Source organism: Plecotus auritus (assembly GCF_963455305.1).
Source record: "Plecotus auritus genome assembly, chromosome: 10".
NCBI classification, from domain to species: Eukaryota; Metazoa; Chordata; class Mammalia; order Chiroptera; family Vespertilionidae; genus Plecotus; species Plecotus auritus.
In genome coordinates, this window is record NC_137785.1 from 54778204 (window position 1) to 54796104 (window position 17901).

The 17901-nt window shown below is 48.7% G+C and overlaps 2 protein-coding genes across 2 annotated transcripts; one reads left to right on the forward strand and one right to left on the reverse strand.

Moving 5' to 3' along the window:
* The first annotated feature begins 35 nt into the window (after window positions 1-35).
* CIAPIN1 (cytokine induced apoptosis inhibitor 1) lies at window positions 36-14241 on the forward strand. The gene is made up of 9 exons (XM_080646023.1): window positions 36-567; window positions 5040-5214; window positions 5705-5857; window positions 7256-7332; window positions 8850-9018; window positions 10935-11008; window positions 11874-11989; window positions 12618-12699; window positions 13247-14241. The coding sequence occupies exons 2-9, from the start codon at window positions 5058-5060 to the stop codon at window positions 13355-13357; spliced, it is 939 nt and encodes a 312-aa protein (XP_080502149.1). The 5' UTR covers window positions 36-567; window positions 5040-5057; the 3' UTR covers window positions 13358-14241.
* Window positions 14242-15307: 1066 nt separating this feature from the next.
* CCL17 (C-C motif chemokine ligand 17) lies at window positions 15308-17348 on the reverse strand (the record flags this gene model as incomplete). The annotated part of the gene is made up of 3 exons (XM_080645231.1): window positions 17246-17348; window positions 15883-16000; window positions 15308-15428 (listed from the first exon to the last, which is right to left on the reverse strand). Exons 1-3 carry the CDS (start codon window positions 17313-17315, stop codon window positions 15308-15310), a joined length of 309 nt encoding a protein of 102 aa, XP_080501357.1. The 5' UTR covers window positions 17316-17348.
* Between the last annotated feature and the right edge of the window lie 553 nt (window positions 17349-17901).

Here is a 17901-nt window from a genome sequence, read left to right on the forward strand (position 1 = left end):
GAGCCGGCGATCGCGGAGAAACGGGAGGGCGTCCTGGGTACCACCAGGTAAGCGCTAGTTCGGTTGCCCCAAGAACACGACCTCCCCTCATCGTCCCCTCCCGGCCCATCCTTGTCCCCAGACCCTCCCATTTCCTAGTCCCAGTCGTGTCACTTGGTGGGAACTAGCCTTGGCCACCTTCCTGAGGACCATGGCGGGCTTTTGCCCTGAGAAGCCGGCGTGAGGGGCCGGACCGATTTTGTCTGCCGCGGGCTCCTGGCGCTGTGGCCCTTGTCCTTCCTGGACTGCCTGCCTCGGGCCGAGGCCCCAGAGACAGCGGTCGGGAGGAAGAGCCCGGGGTGGGGTCCGGGAGACCTGGGTCTGAGACCCACTTCTGCCCGTAGCCAGCTCTTGTGACCTTGGGCCTCAGTCCCACGTCTCAAACTGAAGACGTTTCGGTCGTTGGGGAAACCTCCAGGTTGTAATTTTGAGCCAGTGATTTTCCTGAACCTCTAAGGTGTTGAGTTGGTTAGAATCAGATATTTCCCAAATTTGCCCGATGGGAAGAACCACATAGGATGCTTGTGGGTAAGTCGCACGCCCAGGTCTTTCTCCGGGAGGGTTGATTCATTACATGTGGGTCTAGTCCAGGAGGCCTGTTTTAACAAAGGCCCCGGGTGATTTGTAGGATCTGCAAATTTGGAAAAGGCTGGTCGCATTCATTCAGACATGGAGTGCCAAGCCCTGGGTGACCCTGGAAGGTCATGGACTGGCCTCAAACAACTGTCGTGGCTGGGATTTCTATTGTCAGAGAAGGCTTCATGTTACTAGGACGCTCGGTGGAGGAGTAGGGATGACAGGAGCTAAGCAAGTCATTCTGTCAAGCTTGTGTTTGCAGTTAGACCCTTCCTTGTCTCTGTGTCTGTTTTGCACACGCCTTACCAACCTGAGTCTTTTCAAATCACTTTGGTCTCCCCTGCATGAGTGTGGGCGAAGCCCTCCTAAGCCGAAACTCCCCAAATGTTAACATTTCATACCCATATCTCGAGTTCCATAAAGCACTGCTCTGTGGTTGTTATTTTTTCTGAGTTCCGTCCCTTTCTCTTCAAATGAGCCTCTTCTGTGTGTTAAAGTAAGAAACATTCAAACCTGTGAAGAATTTTTGTGAATGTATTTGAGCCAAACTGTTGACGAGTGCCGGGAAGCAGACTCTCAATGGATTGAAGATAATGCTCCAGAGAACGGCTGTTTCCCGCCTTGTTTCATACATTACAATCAAAGGAGTCCTAAGTGGGTTACAGGAAATCGGTTGGTGATAGGTTAGGGAGGTGGCGGGAGAAAGCGCAGCCGGGAAACCTCTGGGATTGGATAAAAAGTAAAACGATAGACAACACTTCTTTTACTTCCGTGGCTGGGGGATAGTTAACAGTCTACAACTATCATGCTAACAATGGTAACGAGGGGATTTGTGGTCTCTGTGCTTTGAGGGGTCTGGAAAAAGGGAAATCACTTTGTTTTTGCAAAGACATGTTATTCTAGATACAGACTGGCTTAGTTAAGGTGAAGGTTAACCTTGGCTAGGGAAAAATACTGCCTTAGCACATGACTGCCCGCAATAAACTGCTTTTAGTTTTGTTTTTGTTTTTTAAATATATTTTATTGATTTTCCACAGAGAGGAAGGGAGAGGGAGAGAGAGTTTAGAAACATCGATGAGAGAGAAACATCCATCAGCTGCCTCCTGCACACCCCCCACCGGGGATGTGCCAGCAACCAAGGCATATGCCCTTGACCGGAATCGAACCGGGGACCCTTGAGTCCGCAGGCCTACGCTCCATCTACCGAGCCAAACCGGTCAGGGCTGCTTTTAGTTTTAAAAAGTTTTCATTTCAGACCATTCTTTGTGGTTACTTTAGGTCTCCTAGTTTGCAAGGCCACCATGAAGGCCTCCCCTAAGCTTGTCCAGGTTTAGTATGTGGCCCCTTTTTATCCACAGGTGGATATTCTAGCGCTTGTGACCCTTAACTCTTGACACACACCTAATTCCCTGGTGACAATCTTCCATTTCCTTTTCCTTTTAGTTTCCTGTTTCCTTGCTGATTATCCCCTTTTTTTCTGTGTGTGTGTGTGTGAGCGTGTGTATTTATGAGCTTCAGTCAGTTCATTTTAATTAAAATTTTCTTGTCTGGTGACTGTCAGGATTCTCAGGTGGTTTTTGCTGTTGTTGTTTTAATCCTCACCAGAGGATACTTTTCCATTGATTTTTTAGAGAGTGGAAGGAAGGAAGGAAGGGGGAGAGAGAGAGAGAGAGAGAGAGAGAGAGAGAGAGAGAAACATCTATGTGAGAGAGACACATTGATTGGTTGCCTCCCCCAGGCACCCTGACCAGGGCTGGGGATTGAACCTGCAACCCAGTTATGTGCCCTTGACCGGAATCAAACCTGGGACCCTTCAGTCCTCTATCCACTGAACCAAACTGGTTAAGGTTCTTCCCTCCCTCCCTCCCTCCCTCCCTCCCTCCCTCCCTTCCTCCCTTCCTTCCTTCCTTCCTTCCTTCCTCTTTTAATATTTTTATTGATTTCAGAGAGTGAGAGAGAGATAGAAACATCAGTGATGAGAGAGAATCATTGATCATGCATGCCCCTCACTGGGGATTGAGCCCACAATCCCGGCAGGTACCTTGACTGAGAATCAAACTGTCACCTCCTAGTTCATAGGTCAACACTCAACCAATGAGCCACACCTCCCGGGAAGGATTCTCAGGTTTTTTTATGCACCTGACTTAAAAGGATTTGACTTTTGGTTTGAACTGATACCCAAACAGCGATCTTAGTTTTTTCTTTTGGCCCCGTTCCTCCTTAAGAGAAGACAAATGCCTCAATATTTTATGTTAACTCGGTACCTTAAAAATAAGCAAGTGTATCTCCAGAAGTTATTCTGAGACATCTGCTGTCACTGCCTGGCAGGAACGTTTTAGAAGAGCCATGGGCATGTGTGCGCAGCAGTTAGAGTTGGAGAGGTGGTTAACAAAGACATCCAATGCTGTGACAGTGACTTTACCTCTAAAGGGACAGGGTGAGCCCAGCCTGTGTGGCTCAGTGGTTGAGTCTGCAAACTGGGCATGTGCCCCGACCAGGAATCCAACCATGACCTCCTGGTTCATGGGTCAGTGCTCAACCACTGAGCCATACCAGCCAGGACCATCATCATTCTAGAAACAGTTCGTTTGTTTCTTATAACTTAATCCCCAGCGATCCATATTCCTGTCTTCCCTGGCTGGTTCTTAAATGTGAGATTGATCCCAAGTCACTCATCTTAAAGATTTGCAAAGCTTCTTCCTCAGTATCATGAGTATCATATGATAGTAAAAGGCTTAAAAGTTTTTATTTATTGCCCGACCGGTGTGGCTCAGGGGTTTAGTGTTGACCCGTGAATTAGGAGGTTAGGGTTCGATTCCTGGTCAGGGCACATGCCCGGGTTGCAGGCTCGATCCCCAGTAGGGGCCATGTGGGAGGCAGCCGATCAATGATTCTCTTTCATCATTGATGTTCCTATCTCTCTCTCTCTGAAATAAATAACATATTTTTAAAAAGGTCAGCTTTTAAAAAGTAAATAAAAGTTTTTATTTCATGACTGTGCATTTTTTAGGGATTTGAAAACCATAATTCAGTGACTAAGGAAATCCTGATTGTCTAATAACACTTGGCAGCCTTTTACTGCGACTTTGCAGCCGGGTCAGGATAGTAAAGAGTATGCATTCCACATGGAAGAAACTAGATAAAAGGCATGATAGAGCAAAATTGCAAAATTCACTTTGGAGAGGTGGAGACACGTGGAGTCAGATTGTGGAGAACCTGAATCCTGAAGACGAAGGAGTTGATTTTGCTCTAGAAAAGAAAACCTTTAGGATAAAGCTCCGTTAGGAAGTGAGCAACAAAATCAGAGCGCTGTAGCGGTGAAGGATGACTGGCTAACCTGGGCTTGTTTGGGAGCAGAGGAACAAATCATTTGAAGTCAACATTTTTAAAGAAGGAAGAACGTATGGCCATGGCTTAAATTTTGTCCCAGAGTGCCTATGGTGGTATAATTGTCACTTAGCCACTTCTGCAGAAGACAGTGGTTCAGCATAAGACCGATTCACCCGATGTCCCCACCACAGCTTCTGTCCTGATGTCATTTATTGGAGCTATTTTACGTCGGAAACTTTGTGGCATTAATATTTAAGAAAGAAAGGAGGAACTGAGTAGAGTGCTATCTCCTGACCCGATTTCATTCTGTACTGGCCTGAGTATCAAGTGGAAGAGAAAGTTGACCCATGCGGGGAAATTTCCATGGGATGAAAGCCCTGGCTTTACAGTCAGATGGACTTGGATTCAAACCCCAGCTCTTACTTTATCCACACAACACTTACTAATTGTGTGATCTGGGCAAAGTCAGTGGCCTCAGTTTCCTGGCTGTAAAATGGGAATAATACCTAGGTTAAGGTGGTTCTGAGATTCAATTGAGATAATGTATGTAAAGTGTTTTTAAACACTCTGGCTAATACTAAATGTTAAAGACATAGTAGATACTACTGATCACTGATACATTGATCATATTTTGCTGAAAGGGAAAATACTCAGTTTGCCAAACTTAATAACTTGTCTCTTTAAAAAACAACACATTAAGCTTGTGGTTGGGTTGTCTGCCAATTTATTTGCCTTTCTTGCTGAGTCATACTTCTGCCTAATTAGTGTCCTGCCTGTTATATATTCTGGTCAAGTTGAGCTGTTTCATATCAGAGAGGAAATAACTTTCTGCCTTCAAGCTCCTTACTTGACTGCCAAGTCAGGGTGCTACGAGGAAGCCACCTGCTTTTTGGGTATGTTGGGGTTATGAAATCTTTGGATAATGGGCTCGTTCATTTATTCACACTCTGGTATTGGCAGGAAGATGCTCTAATGTGGTCCGCATTCCCGGTCAGAATTAGGTTGTGATTCTAATCATATTCGATGGTGCCTGTGGGTGAAATTGTGCTTTCGTCTTCGCTGAGTCCTGACTCTCCTTTGGCCGGTGGTTTTAGGTGTGCGGCACAGCAGGGATGGCGGACTTTGGGGTCTCAGCTGGCCAGTCTGTGGCGGTGGTCTGGGATAAGTCCTCCCCGCTGGAGGCTCTGAAAGACCTGGTGGAAAAGCTTCAGGCATTGACCGGCAGTGAGGGCCGAGTGTCAGTGGAAAACATCCACCAGCTGTTGCAATGTAAGTACCCACCCAGGTTGTCTTTACAGGGTCAGGGAGGGGGAGGTGAGGGGACTTCAGCGGGAGTGCTGCATTTCTGATAAGATAACGGAGTTTTTGTTTTGGGTGGCACATGATGACAGTGGCCTGTCACCCTGCTGTTTTCAGTTGAGATGCAATGGACTCAGGAGTGTGGTTGATTTGTATCAGCATATTCTTGTTTCTTTATTAGCTACACCATTTCCCCCCCCCCTTTTTTTAAAGCCTACTCTTCAGCTTCCTCTTTGACTTCTTCCCATGAGCGTATCAAAGGGTATGAAAGTAGTAAGACTGGGGGAGAGCAGGGCAGCATGTCCTACCCCTCTTACTAGTAACGGTGGTCTAATAGCATTTGCTGAACGGGTGGGTGTGCATTCTACAGGGCCAGGCGTAGCCTTGGTGGGGGCTCGGAGGGCTTGGGAGACGGCTTCTGGGTCCAGGTGATTGCTGACACAGTCTTCCTTCTTTTCAGCTGCACACAAAGAATCCAGCATTGACGTTATTCTAGCGGGTGCAATTCCTGGAAGCTGCACTCTGCACAGTGCTGAGATTCTGGCTGAGATGGCCCGGATCCTTCGGCCTGGGGGATGTCTTTTTCTGAAAGAGCCAGTAGAGACAGCTGTGGGTAAGGAAACCTTCATCTGAAAGACGGGCCTCTCACAGGGTTGCATCTGTACCTATGCTTGCTGCATCTCTCTGAGCAGGCGATACCATTTGGAGATCTGTATTCTTACAGTTGATCTTATCATTGGAAATACATTATTGTAAAAATCCAAAGCAACGCACCTGAAGAAATGTGTGATCTCTGACCCAGTAGGTAGTAAAACAGAAGGAAACTGCCCATCCGAAAATGGCTGGGTCCTTCAACAGGTGAACGAACGGTTAACCTTTGCTATGTCTGTACCATGGAAAACCATGCAGCAGTAAAAAGGAATAGACGTCATATGCACAACACCTTGGATGAATCCCAAGGGAACCATGCTGAGTGAAAAGCCACTCAAAAGGTCACATGCTGTCTGATTTCGCTCATACAACATCCCTGAAATACAAAGTTACAGGTGATGGAGAACAAATTGGTGACTGCATGGGAGGTGGTGTGTGAGGCTGTAAAGGGCTAGTACGGGGGCTCCTATGGTCAGAGAACATTCTATATCTTGATTGTGGCAATTGATTACCCTAAGCTACACATGTGCTAAGATTGCCTAGAACCACACACACATATGCACATGCACACTCACACGTGCATGTAAATCTGGTGAAATTTGGATAAGCTCTGTGGACTATCAATGTTGGCTTCCTGGTCTTCATATTGTATTAGAACTGTGTAAGATGTTACCATGGGGGAAGCGAGGTTGAAGGGTCCTTGAGACATCCCTGAACTTTTTAAACATCCTGTACATCCATAGTTAGAGTTGAAATATAGTGACTGGAAATGTGGGAGTGATGAGGTAATTATTGATTCATGGGAAACTATGATGGAACTCAGGAAATAAAAACCTCTCTTTTTTTGTTCAAGTGGTAAAGTATCAATGAGTTATTCAATTCTGAATTTTAGCATTTTTTAACCAGACTTTCCATCAAAATGTGATGACTTATTTCACCAATAGAAATGAAAATATTTTGAAGTGTATGAAGATGTTTATGTGGATATATAAAAACGTTGCTGGGAATGTAAACCTTGGGTGACTAAACACAGTGTCTTTTGTCAGAAGTATAAAAAGAGAACACGGTACTTGTTACGTTAGAGTTTCTAAGCCTCTTTCTAATCATTATCTAACAACCCTGAAAGGTTTGGTATTTCCAAGAAGCAGAGAGCTATAAGAAACAATAATGGAATTACTATCTAAAACTGGTAAGAGAATTTTGAATAACCAAGTCAAATTAAAATATCACCAAAATGTATGTACATTAAACAGAAAAGGTTATTATTGTTTTAATGCCCAATGACCCAAACAGGATAGAGCCTTTTTATTTTTCCTGCTTTGACCTATAAAGCTGTTGATTGGGGTTTTCCTCTTGGCAGTTAACGATAGCAAAGTGAAGACGGCATCTAAGCTGTGTTCGGCCCTGACTCTGTCTGGTCTTGTGGAAGTAAAAGAGGTATGTTGGTAGACAGCCTTCTTTGCTGGGAACTTAACCCTGGGTCACTAACCTAGTACGTATATCTTCATAGACAATACAGAGAGAACAGGGAAATACCAGCCCTGAAGGGGAGACTAGGAAATAAGTTGAGAAGTGCTTTGCATGTGAGATACAAGGACAAGACCTCTGGGATAGTCTTCCCTGAAGAGGCTCCGCTGGGGCCCAGGTGGGTGGGGGCATGTTCTGGTTTCGGTGCTGCTTAGTGGTACTGACCACTGAGGCCGGCAGAGCGGAGCACAGATCTCTTAGTGGACGCCAGTCCTAGGCCCCAGGGGAGGGCAGTCACCGAGATCATCCTCGGATATTTGGTGGGCGGCTGGTGTAGGTTGGAGGGGAAATTTCATCTTTGACAGTTCAGTAGAAATATTTTAATTAAATAGAGGTGTTTATATTTCTACATTCTTCGATGTTGAAATTTTCTTATGTGTGAGGTAAGAATAATACAGTGAGAGCCATTATACCGCTGATTTGCTACATGACTGAAGACCTTAATTTATTCATGCCCACTCTTTATTTTTCTTTTTAGTTTAAGGTTTTTTGTTTTTTATTCTAAAATAAGGTATGCTCACAAAAATTCAGTTAATACTGAAGAATATTGAATTTGAAGTGATGACATCCCAGTCCTTGCTCACACTTCTCTCCCCAGGGGAAACCATTTTTTATGTATTTGCAGCTACACACACACACACACACACATATATCATTACTTAACGTCAGTAAGGTCATATGTATACATTGTTAGGTCACTAGCTTTTTGGACATTTACCCATCTCAGTGTATCATCCCTTGTTAGTATTCATGATGTAACAGTAGTCAGTGCTACAGGTGGGCTGTGATTCATTTAACCATTCTATAATTGTTAGACACAAGGTTATTATTGTTTTAATGACACAGCACCCCCACCCATTTTTTTACTTTTACTGTCTGCTGCTACTTCCCAAGGCACATAGAAAGCATTTCCCTCCCCTGTGGTTCTTTTCCTCTCAGGATCTAAATTTTACGTCTATGGTGGGCCTGCTTCCCCGCTACAGGCTTAGATCCTATTCAACAGGGCCATGTCTGATTCATCTTCACAGTCATCACCCAACCCTCACAATGAATCGCACTGTGCCTTATGCCTAATAGACAGATATTTAATAATGTTTTAAAACTTTCCAAAGTTTTAAAACAAAGTAAAATAGGCTCAAAGTAAAAATGTAGACAGAAGTTACACTCTAGGGTTGTGATCAATGAGAAACTGATGTGAGCATGAGGTGATGTCTGTTACTCCCACTATTATCCTGTGTTCTACTCAAAACAGCTGTCGCCAACCGGTGGTCCGTGGACCGCTGGTGGTCCGTGAGGTCCGAGAGGTTGGCGACCTCTGACTTAAAACACAGAAATTAGGATTTGATACCCATATACTGGTAGGTGGGCTTAGAACATCGTTTTGTGGAAGGAGTGTGGCCTGATCCTTTTGATGTCTTGAATTCCAGCTGCATCGAGAGTCCTTGAGCCCTGAGGAGATACAGTCTGTCCAAGAACATCTGGGTTACCATAGCGACAGTTTGGTCTCTGTGCAAATCACAGGCAAAAAACCCAACTTTGAAGTGGGTTCTTCTAGTGAACTTAAGCTTTCTACTGCCAAGAAGTCGTCTCCTTCGGGTAAGACTGGACGTTCTTGTCTGAATAGGCCTGAAGGACACATTAGAAATTGAGCCAGAGATCTGAATGGTGTGATAGATTTTTAGAGGATTAGTCCTTCCTTAATTTCTGTCATTTCCAAATGGAAGAAATTAAGGAAGGACTAATCCTTTAAAAATGGAAGGATGCTTATTGTACTATTGTCCTAGGCATTTTCAGATCGAAACAGAACTAACGCATATATATTAGTTCAGCCCTTCTGAACTGGAGGACACAGAGGCCTCCAGATTTTATTATGTTGTTGTTTTTTTATTAATTTCAGAGAGAGGAAGAGAGAGGAAGAGAGAGATAGAAATATCAGTGATGAGAGAGAATCATCAATCAGCTGCCTCCTGCACTCCCCCTACTGGGGATTGAGCCCACAACCTGGGCATGTGCCCTGACGGGGAATCAAACCATGACCTCCTGGTTCATAGGTTGATGCTCAACCACTGGACCACAGCAGCTGGGCGAGGCCTCCCCTCCGGATTTTAGAGGGCTGAGTCACAGAGCTTAGTTAGTGAAGTCTTTCCAGGCCCCAGAATTTTGATATTTATCCTCAGAAGACCTCATGGTGGTGTCATGATAGATAGGAGTGCCCTGCTCCTCTTCCCGTATGTCCTCTGCCTTCGTGCCAATAAAGTTAGCTTTTCTTCCTTTGAGGATCCTAAGACACTTGTAAAAACATTTCTTCTGCTCAGAAAAATTACACTCCCCAGCCTGCTTTGCATTTCCTGTCGCTGTTTTTAATGCCCAAGTTGAGAAAATTGTCCCAGCTCTGAAGTGTGCAAAGGTGTATAGGTCCAGTTGCACTGCTCTGTTTTGACTGTCCATCTTACACCTTCAGGAAACCCTTGGAAATCCTAACCTTTGGGTTCATAGTCCCGAGTGGTGGGAACAGCTTGGATGAGCAGTTTGCCCAGTGCCGTGGTCGGCAAACTGCGGCTCGCTAGCCACGTGCGGCTCTTTGGCCCCTTGAGTGTGGCTCTTCCACAAAATACCACGGCCTGGGCGAGTCTATTTTGAAGAAGTGGGGTTAGAAGAAGTTTAAGTTTAAAAAATTTGTCTCTCAAAAGAAATTTCAATCGTTGTACTGTTGATATGTTGACTAATGAGTTTGCCGACCACTGGCCCAGTGGAAGGTCCAAGCATGCAGTTGTGGCAGTGATCACTAGGGGGTGCTCTTACCCCCAGGCCCATTTGAGAACAGGCCTCACACTGAATTGGGATCTCAGTCCTTTTCTGGCCCTTCCTTGGGCTCTCTGTCCTGTAGAGAACTCAGGAAGTGTGAGGGTTTCTGCCACCCATTTGTTACACTGCCAGCATCAGCTCCAGAGCTTATTTTCTTGTGTGTAACAGGTTTATGTGAGGCTAAAGCTGTGTGTTCATCATGCTTTTTGACACATTCTCATTTAATCTTCAATCACCTGCAATAGGTGTACAGAGTACCATTAGCCCGTGTTCTGAGGATGGAAACTAAGATAAAGAGGAGAAAGCAATGTGGAATGGAAGTAAAAGCATTAGTCAGAATCACACTTGTGGCTTTGTGTAACTGGCCTAAGTGTCCAAACCTGCTTTCTACCTATACAATTAGGATGACAGATGCTTACCTCCTAAGGTTGTTAGCAGGATTAAATGAGATGATGTATGCGAAATGCTTCATATAATGTCTGGTACAGAGCAAGTGTTTAAAAAAGGATGGCTTCTGTGACTATCACAGTGATCGGTCCAAGGTCCTGCCTTTTGTAAGTGGTAGAGCTGGGCCTTGAACCCATGTCTTTTGACTCTCAGTCCAGTATGTTCTCTGCGTAGAGTCTCAATAGAAAGCACTTAGGTTTGCTTGTAGTTTGTTTAAGGCTTCTTGGTAGAGCTCTTTTTCTTTTATTGGTTGGACTCAGTGAAGCCTGCTGTGGACCCTGCAGCTGCCAAACTCTGGACCCTCTCGGCCAATGACATGGAGGATGAGAGCATGGTGAGTTGGCACCTGGGCACTTGATGGCTTTCCTTTAGGCCCCACGTTGGGGATGAGTGTTTCTGGTTTGGAGTGGCCTCTCTGGACTTGTGGGTATGAGGGTATTTAAAGCCCAGCATTGAGGCTGTGCCTATCACCGGCATTTCTGACTTAGAGGGAACCTCCCCACTGTGGCCTTTTGCATTTCTTTTCCGCATCGTTTCCCCCACAGATTTTTTCCTTCTTACTTCAGGTGATACATTGAAGACTCTCGTGGGCATGTGCAAACCTGAAAAGAGTTGTCAGCTGAAATGTTTTTATTGGCTCTTTTGGGCACACTGACACTCACTGTCTTCAAAGCAATACTTCTCCATCTTTGATCGGTGCTTTCATAACCAAGTTGTTCGCTTCTCCAACTCTCCAAGTTACAGTGGCAAGCAACGTAGGTTATGGTTTGTGCCCGCATAGAACTTACAGGTTGCCTGTCCACACGTTTATCAAAGAATTACACAACATATGTATCATATTGGCCCTTTTCTCTGGAATTCTAGAGAAAATATTTTATTCCCCTTTTCACCTGACAGGCCTTCTTATACAGGGTGCCCCAAAAATGTATCCACACACTTTGAATAATTATTGAAATAAATTTCATTCTCATTTACCAACTATCAGCTGTTCCCAGTGTAAATCGGTTCCCAGTCCCCTCACAGCTTCGTGCACATCACTTCACTGTGGTACTCAGCTCGGACATGAGCATCATCCTGAAGGAGGATGGCGGGTGCCTTCTTACACAGGCGGTAAACCTGCTGCCTCCGCCTGTGGCCACCTCCGCCTCTCCTTAGCAGACAGTATAGCCATGTCACTAACTGCTTCCAACACTCCCCAGGATCTCATTGACTCAGATGAGCTGCTGGATCCAGAGGATTTAAAGAAGCCAGATCCAGCTTCCCTGCGGGCCCCTTCATGCGGAGAAGGGAAGAAGAGAAAGGCCTGCAAGAACTGGTGAGTGCTGCCCGCAGCAGATGTCTCTGCAGTCACAGTGCTCTACTGTAATTAAAGCATGGTCTTCCTGCAGGTATATTTTAAAGAAGAATAAAATGAACACCCAAGTACGCCTCACCAGGTTAAGAACCAGAGACATTACTGGGACCTTAACAGCCACCTCTGCATGCTTATTTCAAAGAGGGCAGGAGAGGAAGAGAGGTAGAAACATCAGTGATGAGAATCATTGATCGGCTGCCTCCTGCACACCCCTAGGGGGACCGAGCCCACAACCCAGGCATGTGCCCTGACTGGGAATCAAACTGGTTCATAGATTGATGCTTAACCAGTTTTCACATGTAGGTGGATAGTTTAACACCTACATGTGACTCCAAACAATGTAGTATTTAGTTGTGAAGCACTGAAGAGTAAGCCCAACCTGAGCAGACAAGGAGCGATAGACAGTCCTTATCTATGAAGGCTCCCAGGGAAGGACAAGCTCCGTAGGGTCCTCTGCTCTGGCTCCTTTGAGAATTTCGCAGAGCAACTCCCGGGAAGTCAGTGGGAAGGTCCGCATACATTTGGTACTGCCAGGATTTGGGGTTTCTGGGTGGTGGCCAGTCTCACTCACCAGCTACTGATTCCCCAGCACGTGTGGCCTTGCCGAAGAACTGGAAAAAGAGAATTCCCGGGAACAGACAAGCTCCCAACCCAAGTCGGCTTGTGGAAACGTAAATATCGTTGCTTAGTATTCCCCGAATCCTTAGTGGTATCGAGCGCCATCCTGAACTCCACACAGACTAGCTCCCGCTGTAAGGAATTTCCTGCCCGATATGCCAGTAATCGGTGAATACATGAGAACATGTATGTAGGTAGGTCTTCATGGGGAAGCAAGGTTATCTCTTGAGAGGGTCAGCATGCTCGTACCCAGACAGGGGGCTCTTGTTTCTTATTTTTGTCCCTTCTGACTTCCTTGTGGACTGAGGTTATTCAGCCCTTTGGCTGAGCTCAGCTGGTACTTGAATGCTGAGAATATAGAAATATGGCCTGAGGAGCTTCTCTAGGCCTTGTTTTCATAGGACCAGAGATCTTTAAAAGTCCTAGTGTCTGGGCCCCCAGGGGACTCCCAAATGCACCCAGCCATTTCCTTCAGCTGCTGTGGCCGTAACATGAAATTAGGGATCCTGTCTAGCCCCCCTGTTCCTGGCATAAGCTTCCCGTGTGATGGGCTCTCCAATATATTACAATATATTATTGTATATATTATTATGTCCACAGTGCTACCTGGGCGACGCTTTCCGCTGCGCCAGCTGCCCCTACCTCGGGATGCCAGCCTTCAAGCCCGGGGAGCAGGTGCTCCTGAGCAACAGCAACCTCAACGATGCCTAGGAGGGACCCACGGGCACACGGCTCCTCCGGCCACTCCTGCCTCAGACCCTGTCTCTGCATCGGCTCACTCTCTCGGAAACCCGTTTGCAGGGAGGGGGCTTAGGAAGAGTGAAGCTGGCTGTGGGGTGCAGGGGTGTGTAGTGCTGCTCTGGATCAAAAGACCAAGGTGTCCTGGGCCAGTTACCTGGGCGGGCCGGTTTCTTCATAGTGTTAGGGAACCGGGATGTGTGCTGGAGAGGTCCCCCTCCCAGGGTCAACGTGCTGATCATAACGCTCCGCGCCCAGACTCCCCAAGTATTAACTCCGTGACAGGGCCCTGCCCCTACTCTACGCTCAGCGGGTGCCGCTACTTGTCTTACAGAGTTGGTGGCTTACTCAACATGCAGTTCCTAGTGACATGAATCAAGTGATTCATCACCTCAGGGCACCAAGGGAGTCACTCAGGGGTTGCTGTGATCATAGTCCCTGTCCCCATCCACCCCCACCCGTGTTTTCATGTGTTGCACCTGTGTTCTGTTCATCTGCAGTTACTATTAAACTCGTGTACTTCCACGGATCAGTTGTGAAGAGGGGATGTGTGTGTGGTGTCTGACAGCCGTGCAAACTCAACTTGCACCACAGAGCTTCTGTTTGGGAGACTTTGTGTCCCGCACAGTGGGACTGGTCCTTCTAGGGACCGGGCCGCTCTGTCTCCGTTAGAAGAGTCCTGGTTGGAGGAAGCAGGACAGAAAGCTGAACCCACAGTTCACCTCTCTGAGCAGGAGACCCTTCTCATTACTGCCCTCGCAGACTTGGTGTGCATCTTGCTAATAGTTGGGAGAGTGTGTGGGTTTGAGAGACCTGGATTTTTCTATCTTACCAATAAATAAAAGTGTTCTTTGGTATTAGTGCTCAAAGCTTGCTTTTGCTTCTCCTGGTCCCGGCGGGTGGAGCTCAGTTACGGGTGTGGCTAGATTCTAGTTTGACTGCAAAGCCCCTGTGATGGGCAGAGTTCCAGGACGCCCCTTAGCCCCCCACGCCCGGTGGATGCCTGCCCTTGCGTTTGAGCGGGGCCCGTGAGCATGGTGGGCCCTCACTGCTATGGCGAGGTTGCATTATGTGGCGGAAGTGAGGGGGTTTGCAGGCATGAAGGCCCTAAGGAACCATCAGTGAAAAGGGAGGTATCCTGAGTGGGCCTGGCCTGAGTGCTGGTCCTTTAGAAGAACCGGAGAACGAGGGTTTCTCTGGCCTCCAGTGCCGTGATGTGAGGTCCCGGGCAAGGGACTGCAGGCAACCGCTGGGAGATGAGAGCAGACCATTGAGGGTCTTGGAAAGGTTCTGCATTGAGAGGTGGGCAAGATGGGGGTGGGGCTGCAGGAACCCCCAGGCCAGGGAGCTCCCCAGCTGGGAACGTATGCGGAATTGGATCAGACACTTAAGGGGAAGTGTGCTCAGCCCCTCACCGGGCAAGAGGTCACAGGTGAGCATAGGCTGGTCTGAGAGGAGAATGGGGGACTTTGGGGGTCTGACAACAGACCTGAGAGAACCCAGACAACGCTTCCCAGAATCCCTCCCTGCTCATGCACCCCAGAGGGGGGGTCTGCTGAGCCTCTCGTCCACACCCCCTGCTCTTCCATCAGCCCCACTCCTGCCTAGGCCTGTCTCAACAAGGCCTCCCTCACTGAGTGGCCTACAGCAGCCAGGCCCTCTGAGCCTCGGCTCCCTTTCTGACCCGGATGGGGCAGGACCAGATGTTCTCCGAGGGCCCAGCAGCGTGGCCACCTGGGCGGACAGACACGCTGACACAGACTATGGAGGAAAGACTTTAATCGGGGCCCTTTCATGCCTCGGTTCCAGTTGGGAAAAGGATGGGTCCTCTGTCCTTGGATGGCCCCCACTGGACCCAGGCAGCTGGGGGTTGGGGTAATGAACACTGAGGCACCGGAAGTTTCCACATGGTCCAGGGAGAAATCAGGACTCGTGGTTGTTGGGGTCCTGTGGCTTCATGATGCCTCGCAAGTATTTGAGCGCCTTCTTCACCGTGGTTTCCTTGGGGTTCGCACAGATGGACCTGCCCTGGACAGTTACAAACCTACAGAGGGAGAAGCCGGGGGCGTCAGGGCAGAAGGTTCCATAGAGCCCAGCAGCCTCGTCCTGTGCCTGCCGGACTTGCTGACATCACACGGGGTCAGTAGGAAATCTGGGGCATCAGGCTCGGCCTCAGTGACTTGGTGACTTGTCCCTTCCAGAGAGCCGGGGAACTAGTGGAGGGGGGTGGTGAGACTACATCCGCTGTGGCTTCCCATGTGACGTGGGGCTGTCCCGTCACTCTCAGGGCCTCAGTGTTCCCATCAGTCAATGAAGAGGGTGGACCTCAGGCCTGGGCCTTGGGCCATTGCAGTGTGGGGTACAGGGGCAGGGCCTGGGTGACGGAGGGGACGCGAAGGCCACACGCTCCTCTCTTCTTCCCAGTGGCCCTTCTGAGAGCTCCAGGTCCTCCCTCTCCCACACTCAGCTCCCAGGATTGGGGGTGGGGGGTAGCTTACACGAAGGCAGCCCTGGGACACTCCTCCGGGGTCCGGTACCACCGCACCACCCTCCGCACAGGGATGGCCCCTTTGAAGTACTCCATGCAGCACTCCCGGCCCACATTGATCCCTCGAGCTGCGGAGGAAGAAGCGGGAGCAGGTGTGAGACCTGTCTGTGGGCAGGGTGCCTGTCTGTGTGTGTGTGTCTGTCTGTGGAGAGGAGTCTATGTGCATGTCTGTGTGTGTGAGGGGTACAAGGGTGGGTCCGTGTTAGGGATGGGGGTTGTGTGTGTGTTGAAGGGTGTGTTGATGGGGGGATCTGTGAGTATGTTTCTGTGTGGGGAGCATGTAGAGGGCTTGCACGTGTCTGTGTGTGTGTCACATGCACACATTTGTGTGGCTAAGGTCTCTGTGTGGGCTTTGGGAGCTCCTGTGTGTGTGTGTGTGTATGTATGTGCATGTATCTGTGTGTGCTTGGGAGGGTGTCTGTGTGCATATGTCTGAGTGTGTGTACCTGTGTGTGTTTGGGGGAGTGGTGCATGCTTGTATGTGTGTCTGTATGCATCTGTGTATGTGTGCACACTCAACGCCAGCTCTGAGCATGCATGGACTCGGCCAGGCTCTGGGCTGAGCCTTCCCGGCACAGCTCACACGGTCCCCAGCACACCAGAGACAGGTGCCTTCATCCCCCATTGGACAGACGGTGAGATGGAGGCCCAGGGGCTCAGTTCCCTCATCTCTGCACAACGACAAATATCCGACACAGCACAGAGACAGGCTGGAGAAGTGTGGCTTAGTTACCACCATACCAGTGTGTTTTCTAAGAAGCCCGGCTGCCCTCGACCACCTGGGGGCTGTACCCTGCTCTGACTCACTCAGGGCTGAGGTGCTCAGCGCTTGCCTCACAGGAGTGAGAACACAGGCACAGCGGCCACGAAGGTGGCCCCTGACAAGGTAACCTCCGAGGCTGCCCGTGGGCTGGGCAGGCCCTCGCCAGCTTGTGTCTGATTTTAGCCTTCCTTTCCCAACTAAATGTAAGAACCTCTCTTTTCACACCTTCTGGGAACCGATTCCCCTGCTTTTATCCAATTCCCTCGGGGTATGGAAGACCCATTCATTAAACATATGCTGACAAATTCTTCTGAGATTGTTCACTTTTCGCTGTTGAAACACAACCACAGCCACCGGCTCACAACCATTGGAGTGTGAGATGTGGGAGCCCTCATCAGGCCTCCTCACCTCCTCCTCCTCCTCACCTTCATCATTATTTTTCTCAACGCCTCCCTCAAATCCTATTGCTGCTGACCTCTCACATCTTTGCAGGAATAAGTGAGCTGCAAATAACACACAAATGTGTGTGTGTCCGTCCCCCCACTCTCACCTGCACGGGCGTCCTGCAGGGAAGCCCCCAGGAGGAGGGTGAGCAGGAGCAGCATCTTCCATGGCGTCATAGCGCTGGAGCCCAGGAGAAGGTCTCTGCGTGTGGTCCCTCTGCCGGGGGAGACAGGATGGGAGCCCAGGGTGGAGGTGACCTATTTAGCCTCTCTGGGCTCTTGCCCCGCCCATCACCTCTTCCTCCCATCCTTCCCTAGACCAGTGGAGTTCGAAGAACTTGAGATGATTCTGTAGAAGTCCAGGCTTGGAATGTTTGTGGCTTTCCAGTGAACGGGGGCTCGAGTGGGGACAGAGGTGGGGTGTTCATCCGGGGGCCACAGTGACACACTTCTCCTTTTGTAGAGATATTTCTTGGTTCCTCTTAGGACAGAGAAAGCTTGATCCTAGACTGGAATCATCCTGCTTCGAACCTCCATTGTGCACGGTGCCCTGGGAGGGGGACAGCCAGGCAGGGGCCAAGAGAGGCTGCTTAACCTGGGACTGGAGGAGCTCAGGGTGCAAAAAGGGCTCCTCTCCTGGGGGGACCGGCCGGCTGCCCGTGCACACGGGCAGCTCCCTGCAGGGAGGACCACAGCTCCATCTCGTTCTGAGAAAGGCCTGAGGCCCAGAAAACTTTGGTCGTGGCTCCTTTCCCAAGTTCAA